Here is a 23,893-nt window from a genome sequence, read left to right on the forward strand (position 1 = left end):
AGACAGTGAGAAGTATTGAAACCAGCAGAGCTGCAGAAACTCCTGCGTGTAGCTGCTGTTTTTAATAGAAAAAGTTACCTTCTTATTATTATTTTTTATTTAGCCTAGTTGCTTTCTTTAAAATTTCCATATTCAAAAAGTGTTTGATTTCTGTGACTGAATTGTATTCTGTCACTGCTGAGTTTGGCTCAACAGTCAAAACGTCTGCCAGTCTTTAGCCTTTTTTGGCTAAAGAGGAGAAAATAGGATTTCAGCCATAGAGGAAAACACTGAAAAACCTTTAACTGGTATTTTGATTTATATTCAATCTGTTTTTTTTTGGGGGGGGTGGGGGGGGGGGGGGCGGGGTTTGGTGTTATTGTGCTGCATGAAACACTATGATATATTCTTTAATGAAAAAATAAGTACTGCACTTGTTGTTTTTTAGCAGTTCAGGACATGTCGACCAGAGGACACCATTGTAGCTCTTGATCTCAGCAACTTTTTGAATTGTTCTCTGCCTACTTCTTGTCAATTTCACAGCACAAGATGATTGAGGTGCAAATATCTGTAATAATATCATTGTCTTATGTTGAAGGTTTTCAGGAAGTTTTTTTATTTTTATTTTTTATTTATTTCTTTTTTTTGGTTGATTAAGTAAAAAAAATATTGGATCAGTAAATATAGTGTAAATAAACAGGCCCCACAAGGACCTAATATTACTTGTATATACTTGTATACTGTTACAGTGGTGGATGCACAAGTTTGAAATCATAAATTCAACATATATACAAATGATCCCTGTAAGTCAAAGGCTCAGGCTTCAGACTGACATATTTGGGCTATTATACATGAAAAAAAAATCATATATATATATATATATATATATATATATATATATATATATATATATATATATATATATATATATATATACATACATTAAAAGAATCCCCTCTCTGTGGGTGGTCTTTTATCCTTCAAGCTCAGGGTGTCTACCAGAGGCCAACAATCATTTGTTTTCTTTTCATATATAAAATGCACTCTATTTTAAAAATATTTGATACCTGTTTTATTCCTTTTATTACCATGTGGTCTTGTGTTTGGGGTGAGGGGTGTTGGTTAGCTGTTGATTTGAACATTGACGGGGAAAGCGTGTAACAATTACGTTTTAACAGATATTTTGATTTTTTTATTCAACTTATTTTGTTTTTTTTCCTTCATTTTTAACATACTCAGAGTGGAACAAGCATCCAGGAACATGTTGATGCCGTCAACCCCATTACACAACCCTATCTACGTGCTGCAGGGACAAAGAGGAACACCATCCGTGAGTTTCTTATTGTCCTGGACAAGCAGGTCAAACCATGCAAGTCAACCAGTTCACTTGGAGCATTTGATGATTTTTTCAAGGCTCTCTAACACTGTTTAGAGTTATTATTTTACACTTATGAAGATAACTTTGTTGAAGACCATTTAGAATAATGTGATAGGTTGGGATTCAGAGATTCTTTCATTGCTACCATATAATTTGCCTTATGAAGAATGTATTAATAACATGTTTCACAGTATCATTTATCAGTAATATTTCCTACAGGGTTTATATTGCATTGAATATGTCTGTCATCACATTGACCTTTCTATTTTTACAGGTTGAGTTCATTTTATACACAATGCATAAATGTGCTTGGTTAAGAGTTGATGTTCCATTCTAGAAGGTTTTAAGCTTCACTGGTGAGAGTGTCCAGATGATACATGCTGAGGGGAGATGAGAACATAGCAGGTTAATTGCATGCATGCTTACAATACACATATTAATCTAGTAGCAGGTCTGAGCGAAGGCCTAAGCGTATTCTGCTTCAGTTTGAGACTGGCTGCAAAGTACTCTACTTAGTAATTAATGACGAGGGTCCATTATTAGCTCTCAGAGATGCTAAGACCTGAAGTTATTACCTTAAAAGGCAAGTAATGTAGAAAAGAGAAGTTATATGTCGGTGTAAGGTCATATGTACGTGATGTACCCTTGTCTGCACGAATTGAACTTTTGCCCGTCTGTCACCATGTATTTTTGAACTGTATTGACGTAGGTGTGATATTTTGTCCTATAAAACCAGAACCCAATGTATTCTTGTCAGAGCAACCCATTCCGTATGCTGACGGTTGGTTGTTCTCCTGTGATAATAAAACTCATCGTTTGATTGCACTTTTCTGGAGTCTCCGTCGTTTGTTGTCTGGTCTAAAGTTGATCGATCTCGCAGCAAACACTACTGTTATACCCCCCTCGGAACTACCAAAAGTCTCCATACAGCTGTTATTCATACTACAAGAGTAGACAGTAAAAAAGTTTTAAAAAGGGTTTACAACTGATAATAATTCATATTAGTTGACATAAGCATAAAACAATGTGAATATGGTAAGAAATTTTTAAAAAGTTATTATTTTTCATGTTGCATTAATTGTTGTCATTTTATTCAAGAGACACTGGCTCTGTGTTGAAATTGACTCTTGTGGTGTTGCACTAACACTGCTCGTTTTTTCTGTGTAGAAGTTACTCCGTGCTGCCATGATGTACTTTCCATGATGTTTATCTGTAGTGAGCTCAAGTTCAGAGACAAACCACATAACAGTTCTTGTTCAAAGTGATATGTAAATCACCTTTTTACAGCTGCTGTTTCTGTCACTTCATAAAATTTCAAAAACATGAGTGAATGTCAAAAATAAATAGCAATTTTACAGGAAAGGTTGAAAACAGAATAGACAAAGTGTTTACTGTGAGTGTATCTGCTGAGAAACGACACACAGATTTAACAACAGCAAAATCACTTCATGATTTTATTATGGAAATTTTAACAATAACCTGCAAACACCACAGTGAGCATGATTTAAAGTGAGTTTAATAACATATTGCAATATGGAGAGAACCACTCCTGTCAAACACTAGGGTGATCTCTGAATTGTGGCCGCTGCCCTTACATGTTATATAACCCATCACAGACGCTGTTAAACAAAGAACATTCCATAGCATATCATATATCTCTATGCCATCAGCCCCATCCTTTAACCTCCTGCCTCACAGAGACAATTATGACCTTGTTTTCTGCTTGGCTGTCACCTCCCTAAGAGCAGGATGTCGGAGATCTTCAAGTATATAATGGACCTTCTGTGAAGGTGCAATAAAACTTGGGGCCCAGTTGTGATAAGATTCCACATGGATGCATACAATTGGTGTCAGGAGTGATCTGGCTATACTTAAGTGATATGATTAAATATGTTTGTAATACAACAGAAAAGAAATCTGCTTCCACAATTTCTAATGGTTCCTGTTGTTTGACTCTTTGTTGCAGTCTTAAATTCTTAGTTCATATTTTAAAGTTTAAGTTGCTATTTAGAGCGTCTGCTTTCTGTTTATCTCTGTTCTAGGAATGAGTCCTCTGTAATGTAGAGCATGTGGGTTTCAGTGTGAGTAGCTGTAGTCATCTCCCCCCACCTGTGTTTCCATCTGTTGCCTCCCCCTGTGTTGCTCTATGTTTGTTCACTGGACACTTTTGCTTTCTTGTCTCGTACATTTTGTCAAGGGATTACATTATTTGCTAATCATAACATGACTACTTTTCAAAAGAACAGATTTTTAGTGAAGAGTGACCCTCTGTCAGTATTAAGAGGTCATCGTCTATCAGCCAGAATACATATGAAACCACAGGGCTGAATTTAAACAGTAGCCACATTTATTGCAATAAATGCCCATACAGTTTCTTTGGAAAGTTATGAGAGTTGCAAAAATATATAAAAAAAAACATATTATTAACAAAAGTTGATAATATGGTTTTTGATATTTCATGGTGCATTAAAAAACAGTCACTCAGCTGCACTCAAACTCAAGTTGCTGTTTTTTGTCATCTTTCAGTTGTGACATGTGTTTTAATAAAATACATTTTCTAACTGAAAAGTTCAACATTTATTTCTTCTGTAATTTATGTATGAAAACCACTGGCAGATCCACCAAATGTGGTGTCCCTGCTGTGATACTGAAATTAGCTCAGTCGCTAAACCTATCGGAGAAAAAGGCCCTTTAAATCACTATGGTAACAAAGTTACTTTAGTGAGCAGGCAGTGGGTCCATACTGGAGTAGACATCACTTGTGTGGCTCGTAGGTAGTTGCAGTCCGCTATAATGTGCTGGGAGGTTGTCATATATGGGGTCAGGGTTCACCTGAGGAGGACACACAACATACTGGGTTAAGCCCTTTCTTTCCAAGTGTAACTTGGAAAGTGTTATTCACGCCTTTATTACTTCACGTTTGGATTACTGCAATTCTCTTTTAGTAGAGGTTGGGCGTGGCACTTTGTCACGCTTGCAACTAATGCACAATGCTGCGGCACGATTTTTAAAGCAGAAGGAAATTCGACCACATCAATCCCGTTTTGGCCTCTCTACATTAGCTTCCAATTGAATCTAGGATCCATTTTAAAGTCTTTTCTTGGAAAGAAAAGTGTGAACCCACAGTTGATCTGCATAATCATGTGAGACAAGTTGTAAAAACGGGTGTGGGTCATTCTCCAGCAAGGCTTCGGGTGAAACCATTGTGAGACCTTGTGATCAAATGATGTGAGTGGGTGTTAAGGCTTCTCGGTTGGGACCTCTAAACTAGATTAGAGATCTCAATTTTGAAATGGCTTGCTAAATTTAGGAAAACATAGATATCAGATTACATTAATGTGCCACTGTACAACAGAATAGAAGCTAACATGTAGATTTGTATTTGAGTTTGTGCAGTTTGTGAGTTTGTGTGTACAGTGCAGGCCTGCAATAATGTTTGAGAAGAGAGAGCAGATGATTTTTGTTAAACAGATGTGTTCCACTATAGAGGTATTGCATGAAGTATGAGAGATATCTGTTCTTGTGACAATAAAACTCAATTAGTCTGTTAGAAAAGTTCACTACTGCCTGTCATGGAATGATTGATGACCTCTTCTCCATTATAATTTCAAATGTGTCAAAAACAGCTGGTCTCAGGTGAACAAAGGAGGAGAGTTGTCAATTGATCACCACATGGTGCTGACTCGAATCAGGTGGTGGGGATGCTTGACAGGACTATACCAAACATAAAATGAGGTTACACTGGGAACAAACTCCCACCTCTGGCAGAATCCTGACAGCAATCCCACTAACATAGTATGAAAAAGATGAGCTACAAGTGGTGCAAAGTATCTTTCAAGTCGAGGTTGTGGAGCCACTACTCGCCCAAATCAAAAGGTACTAATTAGTACTAATTAGTCAGCAATAGTCTGACTAGGATACCTCCTACGTGGCTTCTTCCCACAGTGAGGATGCACTGGGGAACACCCAGGACCTGCTGGAGAGATGTGTGACGGCTAACCTGGGAATGCCAAAATGACCCACTGCTGCAAGAGCTAGCAGGGGATAGTTTGTTTACATGTCTGCCCTCTCTGTGACCCAACCCAACACAAATGGGAGAAAATAGATGTATGAATGGAGGAATTATGGATGGAAAAAAAGACGAGGACACAAGTTTAAGCACTGTTCTTGATAGATAACAAATGATTGAAGATATGAAGAAAAATAGAGGAGTTGATGTTTTACAATTGAATCCTGTCATGTACCTGCTCTTCATTGTTTGATGTTTCACTTCTTGCAAAGTCACTGGAAGTCGTCGTCATTCTAATTTTAAAAAAGGAAATAATTTTCAAATCAACAAGTGATTTCAAATCACAGTTTGAATATGATGAATAAAGCAAAAAAAAAGAAGGTGTATTTACTTAGCAGGCGATAACTCGATGGTTGAGTAGATGTCAGTGTTGTTTTTCAAACTGAAACGCAGCCTGACATAGTGATGACCATCCTGCTCATCCGATTCACCTGGAACGTTTTTATTTATGAAATCAGGAAAAATCTGCATGGACAAATAACATCACATTTTATTAATGTATATCTACATACATTTATATATAGAGGTTATAATTCACATGAAGGAGAACAATACAAAGGCTAAAAATACATGCTTTTGGGTTAAGCAGGAATAGATTTATATGAAGAAAAACAAGGTGTTCAAGCGGCTTGTTTTATTTCAGCTGTTATTGCAGAATAATTTTTTGTTTCCTGTTTGGTACCTGCTGTTTGTTGCCTAATGTTTCAGCTCTTGAAGGCTGGTTAGAAATCCTCTTTTTTCTGAACAGATAGAAAATATATATATAATTAAAGCCATATCAGAAGAACATATTGACCTGAATGAGATCAAAGCGTTACTCACCTAACACACCAGAAGACAGAGAGAAGTATTAAAACCAGCAGAGCAGCAGAAACTCCTGCAGCTGCTGGTGTCCATGTTCCTGTGATACTTTGGACAGTGAGAGTCTTTGGAGCAGAGCTGATATCTTTGTTGGTTTTCACAGCACAGGAGTAGCTTCCTGCATCCTCCCTGCTGACTGGGTCTAGGATCAGATGTTTGTTCTGGTTCTCTCTCGGGGTCAGAGGTCGACTGTTCAAGTACCAAATGTAGTTTGTGTTGTCAGTCAGAGGACAGCTGGTACTGCAGGTCAGTGTGACTCTCTGACCCTCTGTCACCACTGCAGAAGGACTCATCTTCACTCTCAGCTCTGAAAGTAAAAAAAAAAAAAAATCATTATTTATGCACCATTTTCATTGATTTTTAATTGTCAAACTGAAGACATTTTGGAATGGAAATGCGACATTTATGGTTTGGAAATGTGGTTCTTGTGAATGTAGATTTATAACAACAAACAAACAAACAAACAAAATTAGCCAGAAATGTTATTGTTCAAAATTCTTCTGACCTCATTTAAAGTTGACAGTTAAGTGATGTATGCTCCTAGATGTCAAAGCGTTAAATGCTGAAATGATGAGTAATTGCTTTATAGCTCAAACAAAATAACAGTATCCAGATTGTTCAAATAAAAAAAAACAAACACCAAAGTGAGAAATGGAAAAGACACATGAGTGCTTCTTCTAAAAAAGTAAAACATATTTTTTCCTTCATAATAAGAACTATTTTATACAATATGAAATGCATTTTTTTCTGAAAACTTGAATGATTTCAGTTTTAACCCTCTTGAGGCAGGCGTTGCAGATTTGCAACAGTTAAAAACTAACAACCTGATTAGCCCACATAGATATGTTATGAGTTTTTTTTACTCAGAAGTACCACTGCAGGACTTGGTTGTGCATTAGCAACAAAAAGTTTAATTTGAGCCTGAGAGGGTTAAGTGCATGACTTTTTCTTTGTAATGAGCATTTGCAGTGCAGCATTGACATGTTCACAGCATCTGAATATTTCTTCCACCTCTGCTCCTGTTCAGACATTAATGAGTAAAGTCTGCTGACTGAGGAGTTTAAATTTACCTGTGACAATCAAAAAGACTCCAGGCAGATCAGACTGTGTCCATCCTTCATGATCTTTCTTGAATCTGAATGTGTATCCTCCTGAGTCATTCTTCTTCAGGTTGTTGATGGTCAGGATGTGTTGGTTCTTCATGTTGTCCTGATACTCCACACCACCTGCAGCCTCAATCAGCTCTTCAACTTCCACTTTATCTTTTCTCCATTTTTTACTCCAACATTTAAACTCTGGCTTCATGTTATCAGGATGTGAGTATTCACTTGTGATGTTCACTGAAGATCCTTCCAGAGCACAGATTCTCCTGCTGACATAATTCACTCTCCAGCAGTTTTTATACTGAACACCTGAAATATAGATGGAAGATTTAGAGTTGTTTGATTGGTCTGTGTTTCAGCGCTTGAGTTCATTATTAGTTGGCAACATAGATTTGAAACTTGCAAACTTCTGTAGATTGAAGATGTTCGTGGCCTTTAACTGCACAAGAGAATGTGCCTGTTGAAGAGTTATGAGTTGAATGATGTTGATTCTCATAATAGTTTATTTTGTTGTGATACCACATGTAGACAGTTTGATCATCAGTCAGGTTACAGCTGGTGTTACAGGTCAGTGTGACAAACACCGAGGTGAAAGAAGCTCTTTGAACATGAACCTCTGTAGAAAAGGGATAAACACACCTATTGTTACTATGTATAGATATATTCAAAGAGCTCATATAATACCTATAAATGATAGTTTCAACAAATCTGACTAGAATTGATATTAACTGGAGATGTGTTTGTAGAGTGTGGAATTTTTACCTCTGGGATATGTGATGGAGTGCCGCTCATTCACTGGTGTCTCATTGTGGAAAGAAGTGTTTCCATAAGTCACACTGAAGCATATCTGTGTGATAGAATCTGGACAAAAAGAAATTAGATTTAATATTTGTACTGAGGCCATTTTTACAGATTTTTGCTGAAGGGTTTGTAGCACAATAAACATCATGACTCACCCACAGAGACTTCAGGGGCTCTGAGATGCTCGTAGCCTTTGACAGCACAGGAGTATGTGACTGCTTCCTCACTGCTGAGCAGCTCTTGGTACCAGGGAGACCAGTCCTCATAGAGAAACTCTCTGTTCTTGTACCAGATGTAGGCTGCAGGCTTTTCAGTCAGAGGACAGCTGCTGCTGCACATCAGTGTTACTGTCTGTCCCTCTGTGGCAGGAATCACCTTTACCTGCAGCTCTGAAAGGATGATGGAGAACAACTTATACAATGATGTCATTTGGAAAGTAATCAATGAGTAAAAGTCACTGTACCTGCAACAACTTGTAGACTAATTCTGTTGAGCCAACAGTTTCCTGCACTGTCTGTAGTCTCCATACAGCAGTAAGCGTTTGCATCACTCTCTCTTAGATCATTGATGGTTAAAGTTGGGTTTTTCTCTTCAGACATGTTGTATGTTACACATTGTCCATCCACAGAGAGCTCACTCTGAACATACTTATAACCATCCCAGTATATAGTGAACCATTTTCTGCTTGAAGTCAGATGTTGATGTGAGCAGTGCAGATCCACTGATGAACCTTTGAAAGCACAGATCCTGGTTTCTCCTCCTATAACACCTTTAGCAGAAACTTTTATCAGGAATCGAATTCATTGTCTTATCATTTTTACGTCAGGTTTTTTTTCTTTTCTTAGAATGTAAATAAAATTTTTGCTTTCTTTTCATAACAATGTATAAATAATTACTCATACCTGAAATGTAGAAGATGAAACAGACGAACAGATGTTGAAAATCTGTCAGCAACATGTTGGTTGAAGTCTTGTGTGCAAGCATAAAGTTGACAGTAAATATAAAAGTAGACAAGATTAACTCACAGGTTAAAATCGATTGAAAAACAGAAGGACTGACATGACTGTTTTTGTACAATGGTTTGGCACACAAAGCACCTTTGAAACTAAACATGAACGTCCTTCCTCTGTGGTTCTTTCGTTATCTGCAAGACAATCAATGTGGTTTTGCCGTCTTGCCCTGAATATTTTAGATGTTCAAGTAACTTTCAGTTTTCAACAAAGTGTTTATATTATTTCTCTACATTTATGTATGTATTTATAATTTTTTTCTAAAAGTCTCCTGCTCAAACCTGATGGAGTGTAAAAAAACAAAATGGTACAAGAGTCAAATGATTCTCCTGTCAAAATACTCATACAAATGTTAATGCATGTTAACAGCCTGTTAAGATAATAAAGACAATGATAATAATAATAATAATAATAAATAATAATAATAATAAATTATTAATACCAATGATGGACATTTTGAAAACATCACCATTATTGTGCACCAGTTTATCTTGTTCTGCTGTCTTACAGTTCCTGGCCTGCCCACTATAGGCTGCCATTATCACAGCTCATGATCTCAGCAGCAGTCTGTGCTGCTGAGATCATGGACATTTGGTTAGTGCTTGCAGGTTATGTTTTCAGTAATATTTTCCACTGAACCCTATTATTATCTTTGAGTTAGCACGCAAAAGGACCACAGTTCTCTCTGCTAGAAACTGACTGCAGTCACAGCAGTGTACATACAAGTGTGTGTTTGCGTATGTTTGTGTGTATGTGTGTATGTGTGTGTTGCAAATGAAGTGCCATGTCAATGCTATGAAACATGTTCTGTTTCGGGTACATTACATTCATTCTGTTTTTAAGTGGAGAGGGTCTGAACCTTATTGGAGAAGCTGAGTGAGGAGGTTACATGTGAAAAGCTTATAGTCTGTACTTGTCACCATCGGAGGAGGAGCGTGTCATCTCCTACTACAGCTGCTCCCTCAGCAGACTGGAGAGGAACTATTTTGTCACCCGTCGAGAGCTGCTGGCCATCATTCTGGGTCTCCGCCATTTCAGACCATACCTCTACAGAAAGAAGTTTCTTCTGCGCACAGACCATGCGTCCCTCACTTGGCTGCTCAACTTTAAAGAACCGGAGGGACAGCTAGCCCGGTGGTTGGAGACGCTGCAGGATTACCACTTTGAGGTTCGTCATCGGGCGGGACGTCTCCACACCAATGCAGATGCCCTTTCCTCCAGCTGGTTCATGGTGCGGCAGGGTCAGGACATCCTGGGACCCTTCCCCACCACTGACCAGGGGAACCGCTACGTTCCGGTTGCCCCGACCAGAGCGCTGTTACCACGGCTGAGTGTCGGGTCAACGAGATGTTTTGCCGGTTCGGGGTACCAGAGGAACTGCACAGTGACCAGGGCCGGAATTTCGAGGCAGTGTTGTTTAAGGAGGTCTGTCAGTGGATGGGTATGAGGAAGACCCGGACGGCACCCCTAGAGCGGTCCAGGAATCTACGAAATGCACTCCAGTGACCTTGATATTTGGGCATGAGCTTTGTACCCCAGTACACTTGGTGTTCAGATCCTCCCCTGAGCAGGAAGGGGGCAGGGACCCTAGATTGGACTACCTCCAAAACCTCTGGGCCCGGCTACCGGAGGTGCACCAGTTGACCAGGCAGGCGCTCTGGGATGCAGACTTCCGGCAGAAGCGAGCTTATGATACCCGCTGAAAGGGGGAGGACTGTTGCCAGGTCAGCAGGTGTGGGCCTACAGCCCGGAGAGGAAGAAAGGGCTTTTCCCAAAACTGATGAGTCAGTGGGTTGGACCCTGCACTGTTCTCGAGGGGCTGTCCGATGTGGTCTAACGGAACAGGGTGGTCGTACTCCATCGTGACAGCCCTTGAGTCCACCCATGGAGGGGTCAGGATCCCAGCTTCAATGGCAGGCCCCCAACCTGGCCTCAGAGACAGCTGGGGGACCAGCGGAACGTCCTTAATGACGTCATTGCCTTCCCCAACACCTCAGAGATTTTGCTATGGACATGCCGGTTGCTGGGGAGAGCTAACCACTCAGGTGGGGGCTGTCTGGCTTGTTGGGGGAGCGACTAGTTATCTCCCATCATGCCTTGGGACATGTGCTGCTGTTAAGATGTTCTTGTTTTATTGTCTACAGTTACATGACTTTTAACTGTTCTCTTAACTGTTCTGTGGTACAAAGTCACTGTCATTGTTTGATGGAAAGAATGATTTATCATGAGTGAGTTCGGTTATGTGGTTATTGACGCTCGGAAGCACAGTGTAACACAAGCAAGTGTTTAATAGAGCTCCTCTTACCTGTTTGTTGTGGAACAGCAAGCTCAATAGCTGAGTGGTGCTTTGTTGCTAAGATTCATCTGCTCGCTACAATATAAATATATTTTGCCAAAATCTCAGGTCAAAGCTCACAAAACTATTTCAACAACCACTAAAGAGCAAAAACAGCAAATGACAGAAGGTAAACAGATTCCACACAAAGATGTAAAGCGCGGATTGTTCACCCGACGGCACGTACACGTTGGTGCTGAAAGCTGACATCTCACAGATTCTGAATCTGTAGGTTTGGTCACTCTCTGACCAAAATTCCCTGAATCAGCAGCAAAAGAAGATCAAAACTACGCTTCATATTTGATAAACATCATCATGAATTCCCTCTTACTTTTGCTGTTTTGCTTCCTCCACGATGAAATCACACTTCCTGCACAACTCACTCTCTCTCAAAGACCAGTTTCCCATCAAAAATCTGTTTTCTGCATTATTTGCTTGCTCATTACGCACCAGTCCACCGTTGTGTACAGACTGGTGAGCTGTTTTGTTCTGTTTTTTAAAAAATGACACCAAGAAACCTGCCTTTGTGCTTTTCAATACTGAATAAATGTAAACTTTTGAGAATGACGTCAAAATTGCAAAAGGCTTAGCTGTGTCTCTAATAAAACCTCTGTAACTTTGCTCTGCTTCATTTCAGCAGCATCAGGCAACGTTCATATGTTGATTGATTGATGGTTTTCTTTCATTTTTGATCTACTGCAGAATATTTTCAAGGTTATCTGCTATAAGAAGATGTTTTTCTGTGTTTTATCCTCAGTTACTTTGACACAAAAGCATCTGCTGTGATGCTTACACATCTGATGAAGTCTCACAAGTGTCAGCTTTGTTTTTATACATAGATATAAAAACATAGATATGTACTGATAAATGATGAGAAATATAATATTTCTGATGGAGTCAAAATTGAATCAAATCAAATACCCAGCAGCATTTAAGACCCTTTCATTGTGTGTAATTGCTCTCACTGTCAGAAGATGGAGACAAAAGGCAGTTGACCTGCTAAAATGAAATAAAAAAATAAAAATACATTACCATTCGCTGAATTTAAGCTGAGAATATAGCCACGTAAACTTCAAAATTAATCGTGCTACTTCTATAATCAGTGATATCATCAATAAATGTTTCTAAACTGGATCCACTAACAGCCATTCATGCCCATATGAATATTGCCTCCACCACGTTCAGCAGAAAGCTGTTCCTTTCTGCAGGCTTTTCTGTCTGTAGTCTTCATACAGCAATAAGCGTTTGCATCACTCTCTCTTAGATCATTGATGGTTAAAGTTGGGTTTTTCCCTTCAAACATGTTGTACGGTACATTTTGTCCATCCACAGAGAGCTCACTCTGAACATAATTTCCTTTGCAGTCTATTGTGAACCATTTTCTGCTTGAAGTCAGATGTTGATGTGAGCAGTTTAGAACCACTGATGAACCTTTGAAAGCACAAATTCTGAGTTGTGCATTTCGTGGAAGTTTTAAAATAAACTGCAAACAGCTGGTAGGCATTATTTGAAGTGGGTTTAAGTACATATTGTTATATGGAGAAACTCTGGTCAAACACCTAAGCAGTCTCTGAAGATGGGTGCGGTTCACTCATGTCTTCTATGGCTTGACCAAACTAACTGAACAAGAAATTCCAAAGCATCACATGAGTCTATACCCTCAGTTCGGCTCATCCTTTGAAAACCTTCCCTTTGAGAGCGAAAGAGAGAAAATTATGACCATGTTTTCTACTTAGACATTGCCTAAAGATTTACATCCCAAATCCTTCCTCCTTATTCCCTGAGATAAGGACACAGAGTCTCACTACCTGTTTTACATCTCACATGAACTTACAATCGCCCCACTGTGTTTGTGATAGGGCACAAAGACACATTTGTAGTGTCTATTCTACATGCATATAATTAAGTGAGAAAGTGATATTACCATTACTAAAGTGACCAATATATAAGAAAAGAAATTTGCCACCACATGCTCCATTAACACCTTGAACAGAAACTTTGATTAGCAAACAGCTTCATTATCCTACTATTATTATCTCTCTTTATTCAAAGATTAATGATAGAAAAGTCACAATCTTAAATACTTGACTTTAGGAATTAATATGAACTCAGATTCCTCAAATTTAAACTATACAATCTGTAATTTTTTTTCAAATATTTCTTCTTAGATAAAGTTATTTACAATTATTATATAAGGACTCATAAATAATCACTAATACCTGAGATATAAAAGATGATACCGCCAAAATACCAAAATCACTGCCTGTGTCATCATGATAATTTTTGTATCAATAAGTATCAACTCTGCTGCATGCAGTTATGTTTAAATTCATTAAACATTCATTTGAGATGCTTGAATTGGTTGAGCAGAAAGCTGAGGAGGTCTTAAAACTGTTGTCCGTATCTGATGATGATGGTTTAAAGTCCAAACTTTAATGATCAAAAGCTCGAGTGATGTCGACTTTAATCTGCTCTTAAGTTAAAATTTTATTGTATTTATATTTTAATGCAGAGAAAGATGATTTTTTGTGTTTGTTTTACTTTGTGCCTTTTGTTTTGTTTAACATATCTATAATTACTCTTTGAGCTCTCTAATTGAATTGTATTCTGGGTTTGAAGAGTTAACATTAACGTTGTTTTGCTGGCCTCTGGTGGTTTAACTCGTCAACTTATTGCAGCAAATTACAACCTCATGCACTCCTGACCCTTCGATATGCCTGCTGGGTGTGGCTTATCGTTCCAGCCTTAGTGCTTTCATTAGTAAACAGCTTTGTTATCTTTCTTTATTATCTCTCTTTTTGAGCGTTCATTAATTAATCTCTGAAAAATCTGAAGTACTGTACATCAGGAATAAATATGACCTCAGTGTCCTCAACATCATGATTGTTGTAGTCCAGGCCTTAAGCCTAAAGCTAAAAGTAAAAGCTTGAACCATAAAAGAGACAAAGTAAGTCATCGGTCAAACTGAACAGTCCTCTTTGTCAGAGTGAAGGTGAGGGGGACGGAATGACTGCTGTTTCATGTTGACTGGTTTCACACTTTAAGCAGCTTTGAAACTAAAACTAAACTTCCTTCCTCTTCCTTTGAATCTTCTTTGTACTTGTATTGTGTGTGTCCGGCCTGAAAAACATTTAAAGGAAAATACAAATACCTTCTGTATCATCACACACACACTTGTGCTGTATACACTTGCATGGAATATTCATATTCATATAACTCTACAAAAAGTAATTTCCAGAAACTTAAAAGTGGACACACCTCAACTCACAAACTGACCTAATTACAAAGACATAGCTTTTATAGTGGTTTGGCCTAACCATTTACACACAAAACAAAAACACAGTAACATCAACTAAGCACAAAATAACACAAGTAAACCTAAACCACTCCTGTTCCTGATAAGCACATGGTTGGTCCTTCTGAGCAGGCATTTTGAGTCCTCAGCCACGCCTTTTGCCCAGACAGGAAACAACCACCAACCAAAACAAGATAACTCAAAGAAAGAGAAACATAATTAATATAACAGAAAACATTTTCATAATATCAGTGTTAGGTTTAACCAAATGATTAATGAATTATATTAAAGAAGAAAACTGCAAAACAAACTAATAAAGTGAACAAATGGCCTGATTTACCCATGTGTGGCTGATGCCATCACAGCTGCATCAAAAACAGTGACATATTCTCTGATTTAAATAAATACATAAATAAACACTTGGTGACCTGTCAGATATGAACTGACACAGAGTCCTTCTTTAACTTGTGAAGCAGTTGGGGACATGTCCACCAGAGGGCACCATTATTATAGTTCTTGATCTCAGAAGCTGGTTATTTAATGCAAAAGTCAATGTTGTTTAGAGATTTCACCACTTTTTTACTGAGCCATCCTTCAGGTATAAGTAAAATCTTTCTATTTTTTTTTCTATTTTTCTCTGACTACCCATTGTCAAGACAACTCACGATAACTGGGGTTATTTGAATCATTATGATATGCCAGGTTTTTACTAACTCGTTTGTATACTGTTACAACTTGATTTTACAAATTGTTTCTACTCTTTGATCTGTTTATCAGCTCCACAAAAAAAAGTTTTCACAGGTTAGATGAATCAAATAAAACACTGCATTTTTAAAAAGTCAATACTTTGAGTGTATTTTATAACAAGAGAAACATAAAATCAACATTACATAAGTAGTGAGTAAGTAATTGATATTTTTCCACATTTTCCCAAATGTATAATATTTCAATTACACAGTATTCCCCAGGGAATGAGTTTTGCAGTGACAGCTCCTGACACATATAGGGACCAATTTGGGACCTTCCACCTCTCCTGCAGTTTTGCCTTCTGCCCCTGAGACTTCTTGAGTTTGTTGGGTTCCTGCTCTCTGATCTTGCCATTAATTGACAAACATCTAACAACTGTGGTCCTCTGTCCTTGTAAACTACCACTTTGTCTTGTTGGCTGGCAAGAGTTAGAGGTTTACAGGACAGCTGAATGATCTATTTTAATTAGCAGCACAAACTGTTGCAGGACCCCAAATGAGGAAATCATGGATCAAAAAAAAGGAAAAAGTATAAGTAGACTGGGGAAACAAAGACTGGGGAAATTCAATTGTTTTATTACAAACATTCCTAAAAATCATTCCCACACTGTCTGAAGCTCCTTTTAAAGTAGCAGTGCACTGTGAATGAAGGCAATTCTACAAGAAGGTCACCAAACATTATTAGAGCTGTGATGGAAAATTTTAAGTGTTTTGACCTTTTTGACCTTGTGTTAAATTAATATGGCTGAATAGAAGGCTCAAAAATATCTTGTTTTGTCTTCATATAACCCTCGATTAAGATATACTTGTGTTCTGTGAACACAGCAGGTAGATAACTTGTTCCTATAAATGATGAATTAACAACAAGTTGTTAATTCATTTTTCAAACACCAAATTAAAATCTCACAAAGACAACTTATTTATAGTGTGCAGATCAATTTATATCATATTTCCATAACAATCTGGTGTCAGTGTAGTGGGATCCCTTGGCTGATCTAAAGCTAGCATGGTGGTGATGTCTTATCATGTAAGGCAGCCTTTCCAACCTCAAATCTCACATAGTTGTTAGATGAGACCAAACATGATGACAGCGAACACCTCTGTTGGAATGGCTATGAATGGACCATGTTGTCCAGTAAAAGAAGAAATTTGGGATAAAAAGTATAAAAAAAAAATTGCTGGTGAATGTAAGATGCCTTATTACAGAAGTGAGAACGTCTCCACTTTTCCACTTCTGTACATAAAAGCTTTCTTCTCACTTTCACCTTTAAAACAGGAAAAGTGTGTTTTGTGCCTTCTGGCTGAAAACACAGTATCAGTGAATACATCGCCATGCACAACATGAGAATGTGTAAGTACAATAAAAGATTACAAACATTTCCCGAAACTACCTCAAAGTAACTACATACAGTAAAATTACTTACAGTGTAATTTATGTTTCCTTTCCATCTCTTTGTTAGAGGTCTGTCTTGTGGTTTATGTCTCTGTGTTCTCTAGTTGTTCTGTCTCCCCTGTCAGCTGTATCCCCTTGTCAAGTTCCCGTCTCTGTGTTATGTTTCCTGTTTTACTTTGAAAGTCTGTGTCTCATGTAAATGCATCTGGTTTTGCTTCCTTTGTCTCGTTAGGCCTGATTTGCCCCAGCTGTGTTTCCCTCCTGTTACCCATTCCCTGATTGCTCCCTCTGTGTATTTAAGCCCTGTGTTTCTCTGTCTGTGTTGTGATCTACTGTTTATGATGCTGTGTGGGCTGGCTGTTTGCCAGAGTTTGTTTTTGGAGTCTGAGTTTTGTTACCGTTTTTGAGTTCCTGTCTGTCTCCGGAGTCTGCACTTTGGGTTAGTGATGGGTAAATGAGGCCTCGTGAAGCGTTTCAGCACATTCCCCAAATTGTATCGATACTGTGTCGACACATTGTTGCTGTTTTGCTCCATACTGACACCTGCTGGACCTTAAATATCATTGCAGGCAACTTACTTGAGACTCACAACAGACACGGATTCAAATACCTAGTCATACTTGTATATACTGTAAGGTATTGTACTTTCCATGGAATCATTTTATATGTTTTACATTGCAAACATTGCAGACATCATTAAAATGGAAGTATTGTGAATATAATATTACCCATTTAAATGTAATTGACTCAGAGTTTATAAATTTCTATTCAGAAAAATAAGTATATCCAATGTTTTTGCATTCAGTCTACTGCGTTTTTTTGGGGTTTTTTTTTACACCATTTCCCCAGCTTTGGAAATCTCACAGGCACAGATGAAGCTGGGGTACAAAAACTGTAAAGCCAGGTGGAAAAGGTTCAGATAAGATGTCTTCCTATTCCCCCAGTACGTTAAAGGATCCTGTGATCTTGGAATGTTTCTCTCCGACACTCTCCACAATACTAAGGGGTTGGCAGTCCTTTATAATAAAATTCAGGACTGCCTGGCCCAGAACAGTGTTCAGACTGGTTAAGCTGTTCAGTGTCAATATAGGCCGACCTGTGTTCATTATCGGTGTGATTGTTTCCTCATTTTCATGTTTGGCTCTGTAATGCCTAAACACTGAGGAGGTGCTTGTGTTTATGTAAAAAGCTCCGCAGAACAGATGCGACATTTAACCTGCATAAAATGAAATAAGTAATTTACACTGCAAGTCACATTATTGTTTTTCCTGTTCTGATAGATTACACTGAAACGAAGACAGACAAACTATTTGCAGTTAAAAGATCAAAATGATCCCACACAGCAGAAACTTTTCTTTCGGGCTCCATTTTGTTATGGAGAGATGTGTATTTATTTATTTTTTTTTATCTTTGCGAGAGTAATTTTTTGTTTTTTTTGGTGGCGACTCGTTCCGTTGACAGATGCGGACGCGATACCTTCTAAACACAGTTTGGCGCGTTGGCAATGAGCGATACAGCAGCTGTATCGATCATGTGACTTTTCTTAAAGCGACGCCCGCAACGATACAGGCTTCACTCTGTGAGCTTGATACAAGCGTCGGTGCGTCAGTGTTGCTGGACCCATCACTACTTTGGGTCCTTTTCCTGCCTGCACAAAGCCATTCCTTAACAGAAGATCGTGACCAGAACATGGACCCCGCAGACTCTCTTTCCTCTGAGTTCAACGCCAAGATGATGCGGATGGTGAGTCTGCTCGACTGCATTGCCCAGTCACAGGATTTACGGACTATGGCAGTTGGGCTAAGCACAGTAGATGCTATCATTAGGCATAACCCTCAGCTTACTCAGTTTGCTAAGGACACTAAGTTGGCTGGCACCATTACTGCCTGGAGAGAGCAAGTTAGGGCTGGTGAGCTTGCTCTCTCACTCACTAAATCTTCCCCATCGCTGATTCAGCAAGACACACACTCTCCACCTGCCTCTACGCTGCCATGGACTTCCTCTCCTTCCACACGCCAGCCGGGACCTTGTTCACCTGTCCATTCACCAGCCTCTTTCCTGGCAGCTATGTGGTCGGAGGATCAGGAGGAGGTCTCCATTTCTTCACCGGTTCCTGTTTTCTCATCCTGAAGGAAACGGCGCCCTTGCCACGGCCACTCCTCTCCCCAGTCATCTGTTCTGCAACCTGGTCCTGCTGAAGGGTCCGAGGGGCACGTCCGGCCTTCATCTGTTCCCGCTGGTGGTTCTGGAGAACCTCACCTGCCTTTGTTTGCCTCCGCTGGACGGTCCGAGGGGCCTGTCCAGCAACAGCAACCTGCCTCTGCTGGAGGGTCCGAGGGGCCCGTCCAGCCTTCTGCCTCCTCGTCTGGTGCAGCCTCCGAGTATTCCTCCTCGTCTGGTGCAGCCTCAGCTACAGCTTCAGCTCTGCCTGGTCCTGCCCGGCCTGCCCGTCCTCGTCCTGCTCGTCCTCGTCCTGCCCGGCCACTTTCCAGGTCGTTGGCTGGACATCATTGCTGTCGTGGTCGGCCTCCGGATCTGCTCCGTCACGGTCGCTGGCTTCACGGTCGACCTCCTGAGCCGTTTTCTGGACTCTTGGGCCGTCGACCTCTGGGCCATTTTCTGGAGTCTTGGGCCGCCGTCGACCTCCGGGCTGCCCCCCGAGCTGCCCGGGTTTGGGCTGTTGCGCTGTCGACCTCCGGGCCGGCCCCCTGAACTGTTTTTGGGAGTGGTTTCCGGGCCGCCTGCGCCTTTTGTGGGCCTTTTTGTTTGGTTATTTTCTGGGCTCCAGTGTTTTCTGTTTTTGATCTCTAGGTTGTGTTTGATTTGTTTGGTTTGGTTTGTTATTGTTGCATGAATAATGCTAAACATTATTCATGCAACAATATTCTGTAGTTCACATTAGCAATTAATCTGATTTCAAAGTTTATAAATCATCTAAAATCATATAGTTAATTAATTTGCTATCATAGTCCGAAAGAACGAGATCGCGGATACAAGCGGCAGAAATGAGCTTCCTCCGAAGGGTGGCTGGCCTCTCCCTTAGAGATAGGGTGAGAAGTTCGGCCATCCGGGAGGGGCTCAGAGTAGAGCAGCTGCTGCTCCACATCGAAAGGAGCCAGCTGAGGTGGTTCGGGCATCTGACAAGGATGCCCCCTGGGCGCCTCCTGGGTGAGGTGTTCCAGGCGGAGGAGGCCCCGGGGCAGACCCAGGACACGCTGGAGAGGTTATATCTCTCGGCTGGCCTGGGAACGCCTTGGTATTCCCCCGGATAAGCTGGAGGAGGTGGCTGGGGAGAGGGAGGTCTGGGCCTCTTTGCTTAGGCTGCTGCCCCCGCGACCCGGCCCCGGACAAAGCGGATGAAGATGGATGGATGGATGGATGGAGTCTTGTACTGGGTGTGGATATATGCAGGTGCTGGTTCGAAAGTGTCAGACTTTAGCACTTTTGAATCACACTCAGAGGTGTAAACACATCTTCAACCACAGGGATAAACACGGTTTAAATACTTTGAGTACGAATTGTGTTTTAAATTCACTCTTGTTTTTTGTGGCCTCAAATGCTGTGACATGTGGTTTCACTGATGAAAAATAAGCACAATATGAACCCAGACAATTCTGGGGGCATTTTTAAAACTTTGTTAAAAGGTATAACCTTCTCTCTAGCTCAGAGGAGACGATTGTTACTGCTCATGATGTCACCAAATGCTTGTTTAACACAGCAGTCTATGCTGCTGAGGGATTTGACCATCTTTGCTGAGCTATTCTGCAGGTATGAGGAACATTTTCATGTACTCTGCTAACCCATTGTCAGCTCTGTGCAGCAGAAGAAAACTGAGCTGTAAATGTTGTTAGTTGTCTGTCTTTTGAAGTTATGTGGCAGATTTTTACTAGAAGAGAAATTTAGTGATCACAGCTGATCAGTATTTAATGTAAATCAGGTCAGTTTTTTTGCACTTGCTGTCATTTCTCCATACTGTTACAACGGCAGATGGTTGTAATGAATTTAATAAGGTTCACATATGTACATACTAGTACTTACAACTGAATTCAGGGTTCGATTAAGAACTGACTCTTTTCTTTTATTATATTTATTTTTTATTTTACAGTGAAGACAGGTGAGTTTATTCCTATATTTTTAAGTCATCATCAGGACTCTTGGTCTTGGGGTTGCTGGCAGTGTTGCAGCACCCCCTGCAGCAAATGGCAGACATCACAACACCCACTCACAGGTGCAAAAAAAAGTAACAAAAAACAATATTAACAATAATTGAAAAAAGATATATAAACTGTTGAAATACTTCAAAAATCACTTCTTTCATTATTTTTCTCAGAAATGTGGGATTTGGGAAGTTTTTTCATAAAAAGGATCATGTTCAAATAACATTACATACTAGACACCGGCTATCACAATGGCATAAACACATTGTTTTTTGTTGTTATATATTATAGTGTCATTTAAAAAAAGAACAAAAGAAGACCATCAAATTAACGAGCTTCATCTCTTTAGAAATACTTGGAATTGTCCCAGTGCTGGCCTCTTTAATGTATCATTCTCCACCTTGGATTGGAAACATGGACCATCAGACTCACCTGTCCCTGATGAATGTCCTAACAGAAGGTTTTAACACTTTAGTCATCAGATCAATAAATTGTGAAGGAATCTGTCGCCTAAACTTCGGAGTGCCAAGCTACATCACAAATTGTTCAGTAATTTCACAGTCCTACCTTTGTTACAAAAGAATATTTGGATATTTGTGAAAATTTTTCGTTTGGGTCAGGTAAAATATTATCCATATGTGAAATGCACTATACACAGGTACACACACACACACAGGTCTTTATCACCAGGTTCCACATTTATTTACAATTTTCCCCGGTTATGACTGAACACAGTCTGACAGCTGTCGGTCCCAGCCGATTTCCCTATCCCTCCGCTCCTCTCCGTCTCACTATAAAAAGGGAAGGAAACCATTATCAGTCCAAATCGCCATCAGCTGTTCTCACCGGCATCTCCAGCACCGCCCCGTTGAGCCCACTGCACCACTCCTCCCCTGCAGCCGCGCCCGGGACCACACCTCCGCCACACCATATTTTTGATAGGTTCTTGTCAGTCGTGCACAAATAGGTTTATGTATGCCTTGACTGCTGCTTGTTAAAAACCACATAGTTGGAAGGCTAATATGCTTTTTAATGGTTACATAATGAATTTGCTTATCTGCGTGTCTTCCTAACAGGTAAGGGTTAATTATTGTCACATCTGTGTTAAAATATTGTGTCTAAGACCGTATACTTTTCTCAACAATGCAGACCAGTTGAGTTCAGTTTTGTCTGTTTTCTCTTGTCCTCTGTGTGTTGGGAAATAATAGATAGTTACATGACTTACATACTTTAGTTATACTAGAAAGTAAAGAGACAAATTGAATACTACATACACGTTATACCTTATACCCTGCAAGATACAAGCAAACTGTGCACCTGAGGTTTTGCCTGGTGTGGTTGACCCCAGCCTCTATCAATCTTGTGCTTAAAACTTGTTCCTTTGCTCCTATGATTAGTGCCTCTCTGCTGTTTTTCCAGCCAGGTATTATCCAGCCATTGGTAGGATTTTTCAGTGTCAGCACTTCTTCTATCTGCCGATGATATATGCTTTGCAGGAGCCTTTCCGTCTGTGATAGTTCTTGTTCTTGCTCTTTCTCAGGTTTCCGCTGCCTTAGGGATTCACTAAGCATGTGAACTGTGGACTGTGGCCATCTCCTGATGTACTCATAGATCGTTGTTGTTTCATCCTGGATAATGGTTTTGATGTTCACTTGTCCTTGAAGAGAGAGAGAGAGATTGAGAGGGGGGGGGAGGGGGGGGGGGGGAGAGATGTACCTGTGGTTCTACTGAAGCCTCTTCCAGTTCTGAGGGCAACAGCTCATAACACTACACCACTGGGACCTCTTTGGGCTTCACCTTTCGTATCTGATCTACTAACGTGTTGGTTTTTTTCACAGGGAGTGCTCTGGAGGAAACGTTGGTAGAGGAAGCTGCCATCCACACAGAGAAGGCAGCAGTGACCAGACAGCACTTGGACCCACTGCAGGTAGTCGGGCATAGGTGCATAGATCTAGGTGTTGCAGAGGTTGCTGTCTGGGAAATGGTCAGCTGGGTGAGTGATGCCATTTGCCAAATCCACACTATTCAAAACAAAAGAAGCAAATGGTGTATTTTTCTTTATGGAGATGTTTGAGGAGACAGCAACACCATTCAAGTGGTCAATGGAGGAATGGACTGTGCACTTGATGCCTCTTCTGAAGGGGTAGCCCAGATCGACAAATAGACAAAGCAGATGCCAACATGGCTTGCCTGTGGCCAAGGGCGAAAAAATAGGCGAGGCAGTCCCTAATGCTGGGTGGGTACAACCAGAGGTTTATCCTGAACTCTGTGGCTCTAACCAGTCCCCTGACTGGAAAATTGGCTTAGATCTGGTTCAGTGGACAGACTGATGGCAAGTCACATATGAGAGGCTGAAGCAAGCACTCTGGAAATTGTCAGAGCATGAACGTCACTATAACTCTGTGGAAAAAGAGTGTTTGGTCAGCTCTTCGCGTTATTACGTGCTGGGGTGCCCATTCATCGTCTGTTCAGACCATGCGATGTTGTAAAGGTTCAACCACATTTTAAAAAACATTTTAGGTAGTACAGATGCTGGGGGCACAGATGGCTATGGATGACTTCCTCTGTTGGCGGCATGAAGGTATATGGCAGCCGGGTGCGGTTTGTGGCTGGCTGTCAGAGGGAGAGGAAGGGCAGTGTTGGAGCAGCAACACTGGGAAGAATGGCACACCTGTCATGTATTTGTGCTTTTTTTTTTTCTCTCCCCATAGAAGTTGTGAGCAAGCGGAGGAGACAGATATATTTTTAATAAAAACTTTTCATGGC

The 23,893-nt window shown here is 40.2% G+C and overlaps 2 protein-coding genes across 2 annotated transcripts; both read right to left on the bottom strand.

Moving 5' to 3' along the window:
* Positions 1–2,798: 2,798 nt before the first annotated feature.
* LOC146707330 (uncharacterized) lies at positions 2,799–6,590 on the bottom strand. Its single transcript, XM_085458644.1, has 5 exons — positions 6,249–6,590; positions 6,109–6,166; positions 5,758–5,891; positions 5,602–5,659; positions 2,799–4,189 (listed from the first exon to the last, which is right to left on the bottom strand). The coding sequence occupies exons 1-5, from the start codon at positions 6,578–6,580 to the stop codon at positions 4,076–4,078; spliced, it is 696 nt and encodes a 231-aa protein (XP_085314770.1). The 5' UTR covers positions 6,581–6,590; the 3' UTR covers positions 2,799–4,075.
* A 1,745-nt stretch (positions 6,591–8,335) lies between these two features.
* Positions 8,336–9,365, bottom strand: LOC146707331 (uncharacterized). Its single transcript, XM_085460753.1, has 3 exons — positions 9,094–9,365; positions 8,655–8,960; positions 8,336–8,580 (listed from the first exon to the last, which is right to left on the bottom strand). Exons 1-3 carry the CDS (start codon positions 9,302–9,304, stop codon positions 8,336–8,338), a joined length of 762 nt encoding a protein of 253 aa, XP_085316879.1. The 5' UTR covers positions 9,305–9,365.
* Between the last annotated feature and the right edge of the window lie 14,528 nt (positions 9,366–23,893).

The sequence above is a fragment of the Copadichromis virginalis genome, linkage group LG6, assembly GCF_057382275.1.
Source record: "Copadichromis virginalis isolate Kocher_CV1m ecotype Utaka linkage group LG6, C_Virginalis_male_GT1.1, whole genome shotgun sequence".
NCBI lineage: Eukaryota > Metazoa > Chordata > Actinopteri > Cichliformes > Cichlidae > Copadichromis > Copadichromis virginalis.

Coding starts and splice junctions, on each gene's coding strand:
- LOC146707330 (XM_085458644.1), bottom strand. CDS start 6,580: ATGAGTCCTTCTGCAGTGGTGACAGAGGGTCAGAGAGTCACACTGACC. Junction 5,892..6,108: donor CATTAGGCAACAAACAGCAG/GTACCAAACAGG, acceptor TTGTCCATGCAG/ATTTTTCCTGATTTCATAAA. Junction 5,660..5,757: donor ATCGAGTTATCGCCTGCTAA/GTAAATACACCT, acceptor TTTTAAAATTAG/AATGACGACGACTTCCAGTG.
- LOC146707331 (XM_085460753.1), bottom strand. CDS start 9,304: ATGTTTAGTTTCAAAGGTGCTTTGTGTGCCAAACCATTGTACAAAAAC. Junction 8,961..9,093: donor TTTCATCTTCTACATTTCAG/GTATGAGTAATT, acceptor TTTCTGCTAAAG/GTGTTATAGGAGGAGAAACC. Junction 8,581..8,654: donor TAGTCTACAAGTTGTTGCAG/GTACAGTGACTT, acceptor TCATCCTTTCAG/AGCTGCAGGTAAAGGTGATT.